The sequence below is a fragment of the Chelmon rostratus genome, chromosome 10, assembly GCF_017976325.1.
Source record: "Chelmon rostratus isolate fCheRos1 chromosome 10, fCheRos1.pri, whole genome shotgun sequence".
Taxonomy (NCBI): Eukaryota; Metazoa; Chordata; class Actinopteri; order Chaetodontiformes; family Chaetodontidae; genus Chelmon; species Chelmon rostratus.
In genome coordinates, this window is record NC_055667.1 from 20,496,625 (window position 1) to 20,511,757 (window position 15,133).

Below are 15,133 nucleotides of genomic sequence, written 5' to 3' on the forward strand. Positions count from 1 at the left end.
AATTTCTGTGATTGTGCTGGACTTATTGAAGTGAAGTTTCTTTCAATCAGTTTGCCTCTCTCTGTCTGATTGCTCAGTCCAAAGCTGTTCTGATGTGACAGGTTCAGGCAGCAGGGCAGCTCTCAGCCTGTGCATGTCTGTGTGCTTTGGGCGAGTCAGTGAGGCACACAGACATCACCAGACAGCACACACCACAGCCTTTCTATAGCCCTGAACCCTGAGGACCGACTCACATTAATATTAACCATATTAAGCTGTGTTAACATTTGCATACAGGGCATAATATCCAGAAAATCAAATGACATATTCAAAAAATATACCGTCAAGGCTTCGTCTTTAATCTTTTTTAATTAAATCTATTTATTACTGCAGTAAATTCTGCCATTCAAACAAGTTCCTTTGTCTTATTTGTGTTCATTCACTCTGTGAATCGTGCCGCGGCAGTCCCATTATCGGTGCATGTATGTGTCTGTGAGTACTGTATCTGCAGCTAAGGGCATCCATGCGTGACGATGTACATGTGAATTGGTGTATGAATGTGTGTCAGTGTGTGCTGTGTATACTAAGCAGTTTATCTCGTCTGTTCTGCATATTCTCTCCTTCCCCAGTGCAGCGAGGTGAGCCAGGTTCACACACACACTCATGCAGACACACACACACACACACAGAGTACACCGGGGCTCAAGCTCAGGTCTGCCGCAATGATAAGACCCCTTGTGTCCCTGCAAGAGGTAAATAGACTCCCCTGGTACAACTATCCTGCCCCCTCCCCTTATCTGCCTTATTATGATACCCCCCCATTTACACACACTGTTCACCTTCAACAGATCTACCCCCACCCCCCCACCCCACCCCTTCATGCCCACGTGCCCTGTTTGGCACACCCTGAGGGCATGTCAAGAGTCACTGCTCTTCCAGCGCTTTAATTAGACAACGATGCCTGGCATTGGGGAATATGGGGGGGAAGGGAGCCAAGTCTGTGGCACACGAGGTGTTTGGGATGGGGGGTCGACCGTAGTTAGGAGTTGGGGGATCGGGTTGCTGTTGGAGATGTGATGTGCACATCTGGATAACAGCTAACCACAGTCGTATCTGTGCCATCCAATCATGAGACGCCGGCAGAAGTATGTTTCTAGGGCTTCTAGCTGGTAAATATTTGCTGATCAGTCATTTATATTTTCAAACTGAAATAATTTTTAGCACAAGAACTGACCATGAACAACATTCATCAGCGGTTACTTTATGGGAAAATAACATATATTTACCTAGAGATGTTCATGTCAATTGTCAATCATACTGTTATTTAAATAGTGATGCTTAATCATTCAGCTTTCCTTGAAAAAGAGCAAAATCTTGTGTTTCACCCAAAATATTTAAAGACCATAATTCACATAAAAAGACATATATAATAAATCCACAGATTAAAGGAACCTGCCAGCATGGTGTATTTTCAAACACAGTGAACAGGAAGCAGTGTGAGAACAGATGGGACTGTGCTAACATCACATAACAGTGTCTGCTCCATTAGCTATCATTATTATTATTAATAATATTAGTCATTATCCGCTCACTGCCATAACATTCACACAGCTCTTCTTTGTTAAATCATATATTATTATACTATATCTCCAATATTAAATCGGATGCTATGCTATCACAAGTCCCAACTAGCTAGTGAGCCAGAAGCCTAATGGCCAGATTGAGGGCTGGCGAATAGCTTTAGCTGGTACAGGCCAACCATCCTGCAAAACAAACTATGCCTTTATTTCACAAATTCAGTTACATATGTATAACTGATTGCATTTCACTCTCACACATTTGAAAAAGGGATTGATGCTCTACTCTTCAGGAGTACAAAAACAATAATAATAAAGTAATATATAAATATAAAAAATGTAGATAGCAAAATTCTGGTGATGTGACATGACGCTTGTGTTTGTCTAACATTGATCTCTTTGCTTGCTTGCTGCAACTTTAACTGCTATCAATAGTTAGTGGTTAGTGATCAGAATTAGGTAATCATCATCATTACACAATGCTGGTTGAAAGCAGGTCAGCTTCCTGACCCGAGGAATCATTAACTGGCTGTGACAAAAACAAAATGTAGACCCTTAGATATTTTGATGGGAAAAAGCATTAAACTGCTGCATGAGGGTAAGATTTGAGTTTTTTTGTTTTGCCTGTTTACAGAAATAATCTTTGATTTCAGTCCTTATAACACATTTCCCCCAGCTTTTACCTAAATGTTCTTCTCGAGCACATTAATCACTCCCGATTCATTAAAAGCTGAGTGGACTTCTGTGCTGAAAAAATCCTTAAATAATTGTACCTGTTTATCTCATGTTACGCCATGTGTCTCTTCATCATCTTCCCTCTTGTTGGGGAAATACAAAATAAGGCAGTAGTATGGACAGAAAATGATGACAGAGTCATGATAATAAGCATGTTTTGAGATTCAACTGGTGTACTAAATCCTCTCTCCATACATAACTTGCAAGGGGCAACTGCAGACGTATTGTATGAGACCAGCTCCTAATTGGAAATTTAGGGTAGTCATGGCAACGGTGAAGCACAAACATATCAAGACAGTGTGCTTGAGTGTGAGTGAAGTATGTCAGCACTTGGCAGGGACACAAAATGTCACAAGCACTGATATGAAATAACACCACCTTGATATTTCCAGTGAGTGAAGTGCAATTTTAACTAAAACTGCTGGCAAAATTACAGAAACCGTCGGCTTTCGCCACTCATTCTTTAGTTGTGGTGAGGCATAATACATATTTATGATAATAAATCTGTGAGAATATGGTAAAAGTGTAATTCATTGTCGACAGAGGGTGCTGTATGCTGTACAGATTGTAAAGCCCCTTGAGGCAATTTCTGATTTGTGATACTGCGATATACAAATAAAACTAACTCGAGTGCACAATATTAATGAAAAATTATGTTTGTGCATTTTGTTTACACTATTACTGCAATGTATGTACAAATGCTATACATTACATGCTCTGTATGAGACAGTTAGCACCTTATGACATACATGCATACAGAAATGAGTTTAATGTTGCAGGAAACTTGTTCCCATGAATAACACAAACAGCATAAAAAGTAAATTTAATGATATGTTTCATGGAGAGTTTTTAAATAAAGGGACCACATACACATAACTCACTTCCACCAGTTAAATGAAACTATATTCACATTATTTGATCGACAAAAGTATATTGTTTTTGTCCATGTTATTGTTCTCATTCAAATAAAGAAGAGTACTTGAAACACCAATATGATATGCAGTTTAGCAACTTAAAGGTCCCTCACACTCACACAGGAGTTTTACTCTGGCTCATTAGACCTCTACTCAGGTTACAGATGGGCAGGAAATCAACAATATGGAAGGTCACCAAAGTCGATGCACTAAAAGGAATGAAAGTGCAAGTTGTCCCACCCCCAACAGGTTCGACAAAACTGGAGGGTGAAGGAGATGTCAGTCAAAAACTGTACAACCCACAGTCTTTAAAATAGGTCTAATGAGGCAAAAAACAAACAAACAAACAAACAAACAAAAAAACTGTGGGACCAGTGGGTGTGAGGGGCCCTTTGGTCAAACCAAAGAGTTCATGCACTATGAAAAAACTAAATCCAAGCATGATTAGTGTCATGGCTGGTTCATCCTCTCATTTACATCACTAATCTGCTGATCACTTCATATTTTAATGTTTAGTGACTTATCCAGCTATTCCAGACCCGCCCTTTCTGCACCTGCCCACCAGTATGCCCATCTTCTCATCAATTCACTAATTACCTGTTTGCACTCCTGCCCCTCATTACAAAAATTAGTGCTATCATATGCACAAATTTTGTGAGCCACTACCTCTTGCAGTCTGTAATGCCTTAGTGGTCCAGTCCTACTTCTGTTTTTTCTTCCCTTGCTCATAGGATAGTTTCATCGCTGACTCTTGACTCAGTAGGAAAATCATGGGTGTAAATAGTAAAATCAATAATGGCTGAATTCCATTTAATTGCTTCAGTTTTGGAGTCATGGTATTGTGCATGCTGGCTCACAGCCAGTGTCCTGGTTTACTGGGGCTCTTGAATAAAGCAGAGCCATCATTAATATTATTGGTAACACCTGTGTTTTTCCTGCAACGATGAGTCAAAATGTCTGCTGTGAAAAAGACCAGTCAGATTTGTTTTCCCAACCTTTCTGCCTTTACATTGACTACTGTTAGCCTGCTTATTGAACGAGTCAAGGCCGTCTCATCCCAGTTGATTAAATCCTGCGTGAGACTGCAGCAAAATGGGCACAGTCCATCAGATTAGGGTGACTAGTTAGTCCAGTTCAGTGTTGCCCACAGCCTGGCAGGAGACAGCAACACATTTCTATCAGCCAAGTGCTCAGAGGCCCTGAAAGATAATTAAATACACCAGAAAAAGCACAGTTTGCCCAATGAAATGAAGAAAAATATTAATATTAACAAAGGACAGAATAGACCCTTTTCATGGTAGATATTTTGACATGTCCCAGCAAGAAAAGCACAGGTGTAATTAATAACATTAATCATGGCTGCATGAAAGTAACAGATTCCCTTCATTTGGGACGTAAAAGCTCTTTGCATATAAGTAGTGAGTGTGTGAGACGGAGGGAATTCATAATTAATTTCATGTGCAGTCTTATTCAAACTTGTTTAGAATTTAATAAAAGCTAATCGGGGAAACAAAGAATTGCGAATGAGCACAGTTCAGAATACAAAATACAGATCTGACTTTTACTGTCTGTTGTTTTCTTCCCCTGTATCTTTCCCCTTTGTGTGTGTGTGTGTGTTTTCCTTTATACCATCAACTTTGATCTGTTCTTACTGAAACTGTTTCACCTTCAGAAGGGCTCCATAAATCTCTCTTGATCTCCCTGTGGATGAAAAGGCAGGTCCAGAATATGAATCAGCATTGAGCCAATCCGGACTGTAGTCAAGCATAGCAGCATCTAAAATGTCTTTTATCTGTCTGCAGGAGCATGTACACACACACACACACACACACTAGAGGATGGTTTAGATTACAGGCAAAACATAGTCTGGTCTCTGCACTAACAGCACTTCTTGAATGTTAATCTGCTGCAGGGGGTAGTTTTTTTAAAGTGGTACTGAGCAGAAAGACCTATTGCATCATGGCTGTCTATGGTCAACAACAGACAATAGATATCTGGCTCCTGATGTAGACCGTCTCTTAAAAGTTTTCAAGTTTTCTTCTCTCTGTAAAGCTTCCAGATATGTGCTGTTAATTCTTAATCATATTACTGTTGCTGTATGACAGCGATAGCTGGACAGATAGACATAGCCTACCTTAAAATTGGCAACTGGAGGAAGTGAGAGCTTTAAATTACTGGCCTCAACAAAAGCAGTTGAAGACGCCCATTATTTCAGACTGAAAACATAGTCAAAAGTTTAAAAAAAAGATACAAAAACAATTAGAATAAAGCCTAAAGTTGATTAATCCATATTTTAAACATCCTGAATTGTCAACTGCAAAATGCACCAATGCACTGATTTAAGTATGGCCAAAAACCTTTAGAAGTTAGCTACCTGCCTGAAATGCCCAGAATAAATGATGTGGCCCTTAATTGTGAATTAATGGTTATTTTGTAAAAATCTACACCTACAGTATAGTATCAATTTCTGCTAGAATTCACATAAAAATCAGTGTCGTCGTAGCTTGTGACACGGTTGCCACCTTGTGCCTAAAATGGCAAACATACAGACTGACAAAGTCATTTTTGGTCAGGCACATAGGTGTTCATATGCCAAACAATCGGGGACCTGAGAGAATTTTTCCACTTTGCTGGGAAATGTAGTGCAAATAGCCGTGGTCTCCATTCAGTATGGAATGATCAGTACTACAACTCCCACAAACCCTTGCTGGCAAGAGCTCGTGTAGTGCGACATGGCGTCTTCTTGAAGCGTAGCTAAATCGTAAATATTTTGTTGACAAATAGTTAAGGTAAGCTTCAAATATTGTACACCACACTTCTACTTGATGTGTTTTATAAATTGCAAACGTTTGACTTGAATAGGCTCTCTTGGTTGCATCTTTGGGCACTTTCCTGAAGATAGTTAGCCTTTTTGCTAAGTTCTTAGCTAATGTAAGTAGCTAGCTTGTTCACACAATCCGCTGCATTCATTCTGCAGAGGCTGAATTACTTAATGTGGTCTCGTTCTTTTAAAATCATAAGACAAGTTACCTTTTCTTGCAATTGATTGTGAACTTTGATATGGATCTAAAGCGAGCCTGAAACTTTATCAAAAGACTTATACTATGTGTTATCCTCAGGTGCTCGCAAGAGAAAAATGTTTCTCTTTGGCCAAAATTAATAAATTAATTGTACATCCACTGTGCTACACTTTGTTTAGTTTATTTATGTTTTGTGTTCTGTTGAAAATTGTATTCTTAATCTGTTTTCTTTATCTTTTTTAACCACTGCTTGGATTATGTTTTTTAGCTATGACTTCTGTACTGTCGTTATTGATGTATAAACTGGCGAAATAATTTAAAGTTTAACTAGAAAGATTTTCACAAACCAGCCACAAGATACCATCATGAATTAAGTATGACCTGAATTGTGTCTTGTGTTTTTCATTAAACTAAGGTTTATTCATGAGGAAAAAGTGCTCAAAGAAAATTTAATCGTAATGTCCCGCTTACAGTGCTGCGTGCTGTTCATTACTTAATGTCCTCTCAAAAGTATGCTGCAGTACATTGCCTTATCAAAAACCTGCCGAAGTCAATGTCAAATAATCAATTTAAAAATGTAATAAAATCATTACGTTCATCGCAAACATGCTCGTTGTGTTTGCAGATGGCAGCAGACTCCTCTGACAAGAAGGATGCTGAATCCTCAGGGACCAAAGACAGAGATAGGAAGCGCAGCCGGTCACGAGAGCGGGAACGTAAAGCCTCACCACGCAAACGCCATCGTTCTCGTGACCGAAATCGCTCTAAATCTGCAGAAAGGTAACAGAACACTAGATTAAAGTTGTACTTGTTAAAATTTCTTTACACTTTCTCACACTCACCCACACACACAGCATTTGTCCTACTTTTCTTTCTCTTTTTGTTTAATTGATTTTCTGTGTGGCTAACTTTGAATGATGTTGACAAAGAAAACAAAAAAACATTGCATCTGATTTCTATTTTATTGACAGGGACCGACGCATGAAAGACAAGGACAGAGACAAGGAACGTGACAGAGATAAGGACCGAGATAGGAGCCGTAAGGACAGAGACAGCCATCGACGTGATAAAGATCGCAACAAGAGGTCCAGGTATGTGAATGCAAATACTCGGCTTTGTGAGATGGAGAGGGATTACATAACATGTAAGCGCTGATTCACTTTCTTTTGGCAAAACAAAAAAGAAAAATTGATTTTAATTTATTTCACTTTTTAAATTGAATTTATTTAACTTTTAAGTTTTGATGTTTTTTCCTAACAGAACCTTGAAGACTCTCAAACAATTGTTTATGCTGTGCTCATGTTATGTCGAAGTTATTGTAATTACTAATTACTCTAATTAATTAGTTTGTTGTAAACATCAGTCATGCCATGGCTTGGTGATATCGCCCTAAAAAAATGCCATCTTTGTTGTTGCCGTGTATTACTGTGTAACATCATTACATCATAATGTCAAAATCTTGCCATTAAAAATGATAAAAAATGATAAATTTTTTTTATCACATCAAATATTATCCAGAAACAATGTGATATTGTCTACACCTAATTCACGTCAATGTCCAAGTGGTAATTATAACTTGGCAACTGACTTAGCAGAAGTGCATCACTTCACAGAATAACAAGACCAGTTGCCATGCACTGAGTTTTTGAAAGCACTTTGAGACTTTATGCTAAAAGAAATAAAATCTTGTAAAATAGCCATGGTCAAGTTTCATAACATTCTCGACAGAAGTGAATAATTACAGCCCAGAAAAGTACTCAGAGAAAATAGATGCTGTGCTTTCTTGATATGTTGCTCTGCTCTTTAAATAATACGAAATATTTTGAAAAAAACAGGAAAACTACCTCTATCTATGTGATTTAGTTGTATTTGTGACAGTAACAGTTAGTGTGAGATGTTTCTTTTTCTGGACATTTTGGTTCATTGGACATGTATAAGTAGGTAAGTTTACAATGAACAGCTTGTTTAAATTTCTGTTTTTGGAATAATACACTGAGTAGTAGTAGTTGAATAAACAACGAACGAATGATTGGTATTTTGGAAAAAGGCTAATTACACCTGTTTAAATTTGGTCTGTCACTTGTCTTTACAGAAGTCTTTCGCCCAAGTCAAAGGATGCTAAATTAAAGAAAGAGAAGGATATAAAAACAGAAGAGGATGAAGATGAAAAGAAGAAGAAAGAGAAGGTAAAAATCTGGTTCAGCTGAAACTTTCATAGTGTGACATTGTTGCTCAGGGTTTGCTATTTTGGGTGTTTGAGCTGTGTTGCTTCCTTTCAGGTCCAGCCTTTGTCTTTGGAAGAGCTTCTCACCAAGAAGAAGGCAGAAGAGGAAGCAGAGGCAAAGGTGAGAACTTTCCTGAGGTTCACACTTTCTTTCCCTTCTTAAAACCACGGCTGTTTTTTACTCACTTTTTTATTTATTTTGTCCTTTTCAGCCCAAGTTCCTCTCCAAGGCTGAACGAGAAGCCGAGGCTCTGAAACGGAGGGAGCAACAGACGGAGGAAAGGAGGAGGTTGATGGAAGAAGAGAGGAAGAAGAGAAGGATGTTCCAGGACATGGGCAGAAAAATGCTGGGTGTGCATCAGCCTCTGATTCATTCAGCTTGAAACAATCTGCATGCTGTTGGAGAAGCATAATGATCCTAACTGAGAATGATTGTTACAGAGGACCCCCAGGAAAGGGAGAGACGGGAACGAAGAGAGAGAATGGAGCGAGAGAACAACGGGAATGAAGACGATGACGGACGACAAAAGCTGAGAGAGGAGAAAGATAAAAGCAAAGAACTCCACGCCATCAAGGTTAGTCTCAAGAAAGGCTTCGCTGTTCTTTTTAATGTAGTTTAGATTTACATTAAACTGAGTGTTAAGCCCCGCTGGGACTTTTCTTTACACCAAACTACATCCGGCAACTGTATCACTGTTTTTCAAATTGTCTCTCAAACACCAGATATCAAAATATTGAGTGAGCACTGTGGCTCTTTATGTCCTGTCATGTCTGAACCAGACTAAGATTTACGTAACAGCCACATATCCCTGAATGACAAAAATTTCAAACAGATGAAAGCAACAATGCAAATTATTGTCCTAATAGCAAAGCTGTTTGCAGCTGTTAGCTGAAATGTGATCAAACTATGCTTTTAAGTTCAACGTTTAACCAATATAATATACTAAAACGTCTGATCTTTACAGGAGCGTTACCTTGGTGGGCTCAAGAAACGCCGGAGAACTCGTCACCTGAACGACAGGAAGTTTGTGTTTGAATGGGATGCTTCTGAAGACACTTCAGTCGACTACAACCCAATGTGAGTCAGCTCTAACACTTTGTATCTCCGAAACCAAAGCAGGTCTTTGTTGTGTTAGAATGTGCACCAGTAAACAGTATGATGTTCCCAATCTGTCTCTCAGTTACAAAGAAAAGCATCAGGTCCAGCTGTACGGCCGAGGCTTCATCGCTGGCATTGACTTGAAGCAGCAGAAAAGAGAGCAGTCACGTTTCTATGGTGACCTGATGGAGAAGAGACGAACGCTGGAGGAAAAGGAGCAGGAAGAGTGAGTAAAACAGAGGCATTGTCAGCTCCTTTTTGGCTTTAGGCAGTAAATGTAATCTTAAACATAAAGCTGAGTGTATATTAAATAAAACTGAATCAAGTTACCTCACCCCCTGCTTCACCTCTAACTCACACTATCCAATATCTATTCTCATGTCAGAACGAGACTGAAGAAGATGCGTAAGAAGGAAGCCAAGCAGCGCTGGGACGACAGGCATTGGTCTCAGAAGAAGCTGGACGAGATGACGGACAGAGACTGGCGTATCTTCAGAGAGGACTACAGCATCACCACCAAGGGAGGAAAGATCCCGAACCCAATCAGAAACTGGAAGGAGTATTCACTGCCCGCACACATCCTGGAGGTCATCGACAAATGTGGCTACAAGGTCAGCTCACTATGTCTCCATGTGCAAGTTTTCATAAGAGGAATGCAGAGTGATGGAGAATTAGATTTTTGTAACTTTGACAAGCAAATACATTTAAATCTTTCTGTGATGATGTGCTAGTTTCAGTTGTGCACACTTAAAGGACCAGCATGTAGATTTTAGTGGCATCTAGTGATGAGGTCACAGATTGCAACCACCTGTATGATTTTTGACCCACGCACTGATATGTTTCTCACTGTCTTTGAGATATTAAATCACCAATAATGACTTTTTTTCTCTCACAATCCAGGATCCGACACCTATTCAGAGGCAGGCCATTCCTATTGGTTTACAGAACCGTGACATCATTGGTGTGGCCGAGACCGGTAGCGGTAAAACAGCTGCTTTCCTGATTCCACTGCTGGTCTGGATAACCACCCTGCCAAAAATTGACAGGTAGCGCAGCTCAGGCTCAAATAATATCAAGAAAAATGTCCCACTCCATTTTTATTCCATCGGCCTGTACTACATTCTTACTCAGATAGCCATCTACCGTATGTTTGTGCAGGATTGAAGACTCAGACCAGGGTCCTTATGCTGTGATCCTGGCCCCGACTCGTGAGTTGGCGCAGCAGATTGAAGAGGAGACCATAAAGTTCGGTAAACCGCTCGGCATCCGCACAGTGGCTGTGATTGGAGGAATCTCCAGAGAGGACCAGGGCTTCCGTCTCAGGATGGGCTGTGAGGTGAAACATTCAGCATTTACTCTTGTCTTTCCTGGAAGAGTAGAAAAGCCACTGAAACAGAAGCTAGATCATCTGGCCAAGAGTCTAAAATTAGCGTCCAGCAAGCACCAAATACCACTAGAATCAGCTTTCAGTGCGTAAATCAGCAACAGTCTTATTTTGACAGAGTAACTTTCAAACAAATCCTTTAAATTAGGTTTGAATAATCACAGTCAGTTTGTAACAAAATGTGAATAACAGCCATTCTTCATTGTATTCTCTAACACTGAACCTAAATACACTGACACGAGACATATACAGTTGGTTTCAGATTGACTTATGTTCTTTATTGATATAAATATCTCTCCCATAAATCTGCCTGGAAATCATTGGAGAAAAACACTCCTCGTAACTTGAGGATGATGCCTGTTTTTACACTCACGGTTACATTGCAAACAAGAACTGCTGATGACGAATTCTGCATATTTTTAATGGTGCAGTTTGCCAAATTGTGAACAAACATTGAAAATGGGGATTAAGTTGTAGCCAACAGCTACTTAGTCACTCCACGGCAATATTATACCACAGTATTATGGGAATTGTAGTTCAAAACATCGAACATGATTATAGGATGTAGTTGATCACAGTGTGGCAGAAAGGAGATACTGAGAATGTTTATTAAGATCAAATGCAAGTGTAAACGGCCTTGGATCAGATGCCATTATTCAGGTACGATCACATGTTAATACCAGGTGTAAATAAAGCCTGAGTCTGCAAAAGCCTGCAAATAGAGGAAGTGAAAACAGGGCAAAAAAAAGACAGTCTCCAAAGGGTTAAACAGTTGTAAAAAATTCAACTGAAAAGGTTAAAAGGATTTTTGGTAAAAGCAGCTGTTTCTTAAAATTACCAAACCTCAGCAGTTGAAACAAAAATGTAATTTCAGACACTCCACACACACACAAATGCACTCTAATGCAGCATCTCTTGGCAGGAAGCCCACTCTGCCAGTACCTACATATGGTAACGATAAATGTTAATACACATATTCACCAGCTGTGTGTTTTCCCTGTCTAACAGATTGTGATCGCCACCCCCGGGCGTCTGATCGACGTGCTGGAGAACCGCTACCTGGTCCTGGGCCGCTGCACATACGTGGTCCTCGACGAGGCTGATCGTATGATTGACATGGGTTTCGAGCCCGACGTCCAAAAGATTCTGGAGTACATCCCAGTGACCAATCAGAAACCAGACACGGAGGAGGCGGAGGACCCTGAGAAGATGATGATGAACTTTGAATCTGGAAAACATAAATACAGACAAGTATGTTTATCTGTCAGATGTTTGCAAACATTTTATAAACAGGACTGTTGTGTAGGTGCCAGGTGCTCGCTGTTAATTTGTGTTTACAGTCTCTGTATTTGTTTATTTATTTGTTTGCACCTTTCAGACGGTCATGTTCACAGCTACTATGCCTCCAGCTGTGGAGAGACTGGCCAGGAGCTACTTGAGACGTCCTGCCGTGGTGTACATCGGGTCTGCTGGCAAACCTCACGAGAGAGTCGAACAGAAGGTCTTGCTTATGTCAGAGGGAGAGAAGAGGTGAGCAGACGTTTGAACTGTAAACATCAAACATCCTGTTTATTTCTGTCAGAGTGTGAGACTGACTGGTTTTGGATTCCGTGTGGTGCAGGAAGAAGCTGCTGGAGGTGTTGTCGCACGGCTTCGAGCCTCCCATCATCATCTTTGTCAACCAGAAGAAGGGTTGTGACGTGCTGGCCAAATCTCTGGAGAAGATGGGGGTGAGTCGCTGCAGACCAGACCAGCGGTCCCAACACTTTTTTAAAGCTCCTGAAAACTTAGTGCCAAACATTCCACATCTGGGCACCACGTCATGCCTGTCAGTGAACTAGATGTCCTAAAATACTGTGAATATGAACACATTTTAATTTTAGTTGTTTCTTCTTCACACAGTACAATGCTTGCACGCTGCACGGTGGCAAAGGCCAGGAGCAGAGAGAGTTCGCTCTCTCCAATCTCAAGGCAGGAGCCAAAGATATCTTGGTGGCCACAGACGTTGCTGGTCGAGGTATCGACATCCAGGACGTCTCCATGGTCATTAACTACGACATGGCTAAAAACATCGAAGGTAAGAAGCCTCGTTCTGGCTGCGGTGGTTTTGTCTGTTTTTTCTTCTCTGTCAGTGTATTTGTTTTGTGAAAACATCTTCTTGTTAAGAATTCATAAAACACATATAAATAAAGCCGTTCTCTGGTAACAAAGCGCTCTTCCTGTTTTCTCCTCTTCCTCCTCCTGCAGACTACATCCATCGTATCGGTCGTACGGGTCGTGCTGGTAAGAGTGGTGTGGCCATGACTTTCCTCACTAAAGAGGACTCTGCGGTGTTCTACGACCTGAAGCAGGCTATCCTCGAGAGCCCGGTCTCCACCTGCCCTCCAGAGCTGACCAACCACCCGGACGCTCAGCACAAACCTGGAACCATTCTGACCAAGAAGAGACGCGAGGAGACCATCTTTGCCTGATTTACCCTGGCTCTCTCAATACAAGTTGGACTTCCACTGAACACACACTTTGGTTTCAGACTGTTTTATCATGTTGTAGTTGTACACAATGTGCATTTCTCAGTTTTACGTTCAGGATTTGGTCTCCAGGTCATTCACATCCATTTCTATTGTTCTTTGTCCACCATGCCTCCCATTCCGTCTGTCTGTTTTTGTCTTTTCAACCAGTGTGAGGTTAGAAAAAATAGATTCGCTAACTGGTGCAGAAATCATCACCACGCTGGTTTTGGGATTAAAAGGCTCAGCTCAGTGTGTAAATGTGGACTCTGCTAGATGCTTGTTTTGCTTCTATAAACAAGATCAGTAAGCAGGAGCCTGATGATGTAACTGATCTGCACTGTGTAAATGTTACTCTTTAATTATCAAATGTGATAAATACCAGCCAGGATGTGAGTGTAGATGAGCAGTAAGTGCTAAGTTGTGCATTTTTATTAATTTTCTGTCAGCATAATCTGAATTTCCTGACTGTTAAAGAGACCAATGCCAGAAGTGACAACTTTTGCTTCAGATTCATCCTCTGACTAAATTCATCGTTTAAAATATAAACATTTGTATGACGTGAATACAGCAAATTTGAGTAACATCTGTGTCATCTGACTACTGTGCGTGGGTTAATCTATGGATGCAGAGCAGGGGTTGAAACCTTTCAAAGATGTACAAAAGAGCAAAATTCAGGCACTCACACAGGAGGAAGGGGATTCATGTGGAGTTTTGATTTAAAAGTCTGTTATTAGTTTCATGGCTTGTTCATGAGACAATAAAAAAGGATTGCGATAGAACAGAAAGCCCCAAAAAGCAACAAGTGAAACACAAGGTCAAGTCATAAAATTAAGAGGTTACAAACTCAAATGAAAAACACCTGTTATTAATTTACAGTATGTTTTTAATTTGAGTTACCTGCCAAAGATGATTAATGATAATTAATTATGAACAGGCTTTGTAACAATAAAGGCTTTTAATCAAAACTTTTTCTTACCTCTGTGGTACCACATGTATGAATAACCAGTCAGGTAATCTTGTTAATCATAGTCACCTCCAACAACGGGGCTCCACTTGAACGCCATGCGTTCTGTTGTCATTTTAAATGAGACATTTTTGTATTTGTCAGTTTTTTTTTCTTCTTTCTCATAGATTTTTAGAGGGTGGAGCTCTAGAAAAATGTGATATCATGTACCAATCCAAGAGTTTAGAGTTCATCAGTTGTGTGGTTATGTGCTTGTCTCTCCAGCACTGTCAATCATATCTGATCAAAGAACACCCAGTAGATTAGAGGAGTTTTTGAGTGGAAAACACCTAAGAAATAATGCCTAAAATTTTTTTTTTCTAAACTTTGATTTTTACTTATTTTGCCATGAATATATAGAAATATTTAAGAAATATTCCCAGAAACCCCTGTGTGTGGCCCATGTTTTTGCCAAAATATTAACACTGTGCTTTCACACAAGGAAAAGGTGATAATGATGAAACCAAGAGTACAGTTTTTAAAAGGTAATATTAAGTATTGCAAGAGTAACACCAAGCTTGCAGCTGTGTGAGGCTAACATGCTCACACAGACAAGCAGGTATAATGTTTATCATGTTTGCCATGGTGCTGAAGATCTGAAGATAAAAACTTAGAAGTCACAAATGTTATTACAGTTCATCCTAAAGGGGAATATGAATGCTGTGCTATTGAAACATTTCACTTAAAA

At 40.0% G+C, this 15,133-nt stretch overlaps 1 protein-coding gene across 1 annotated transcript; it reads left to right on the top strand.

The window, feature by feature from the left end:
* The first annotated feature begins 5,912 nt into the window (after positions 1-5,912).
* On the top strand, positions 5,913-14,271 carry ddx23 (DEAD (Asp-Glu-Ala-Asp) box polypeptide 23). The gene is made up of 17 exons (XM_041945007.1): positions 5,913-5,994; positions 6,851-7,005; positions 7,197-7,316; positions 8,318-8,411; positions 8,505-8,570; positions 8,662-8,800; positions 8,891-9,024; positions 9,415-9,527; positions 9,631-9,774; positions 9,934-10,159; positions 10,449-10,594; positions 10,707-10,884; positions 11,941-12,183; positions 12,311-12,462; positions 12,554-12,662; positions 12,835-13,009; positions 13,180-14,271. The coding sequence occupies exons 2-17, from the start codon at positions 6,851-6,853 to the stop codon at positions 13,401-13,403; spliced, it is 2,418 nt and encodes an 805-aa protein (XP_041800941.1). The 5' UTR covers positions 5,913-5,994; the 3' UTR covers positions 13,404-14,271.
* Positions 14,272-15,133: the final 862 nt, after the last annotated feature.

Excerpts from the sequence above, each read along its gene's own strand:
- ddx23 (XM_041945007.1), top strand. The coding sequence starts at position 6,851 with ATGGCAGCAGACTCCTCTGACAAGAAGGATGCTGAATCCTCAGGGACC. Across the intron at positions 8,412-8,504 it reads AAAAGAAGAAGAAAGAGAAG|GTCCAGCCTTTGTCTTTGGA; the intron begins GTAAAAATCTGG and ends GCTTCCTTTCAG. Across the intron at positions 9,025-9,414 it reads AAGAACTCCACGCCATCAAG|GAGCGTTACCTTGGTGGGCT; the intron begins GTTAGTCTCAAG and ends TGATCTTTACAG.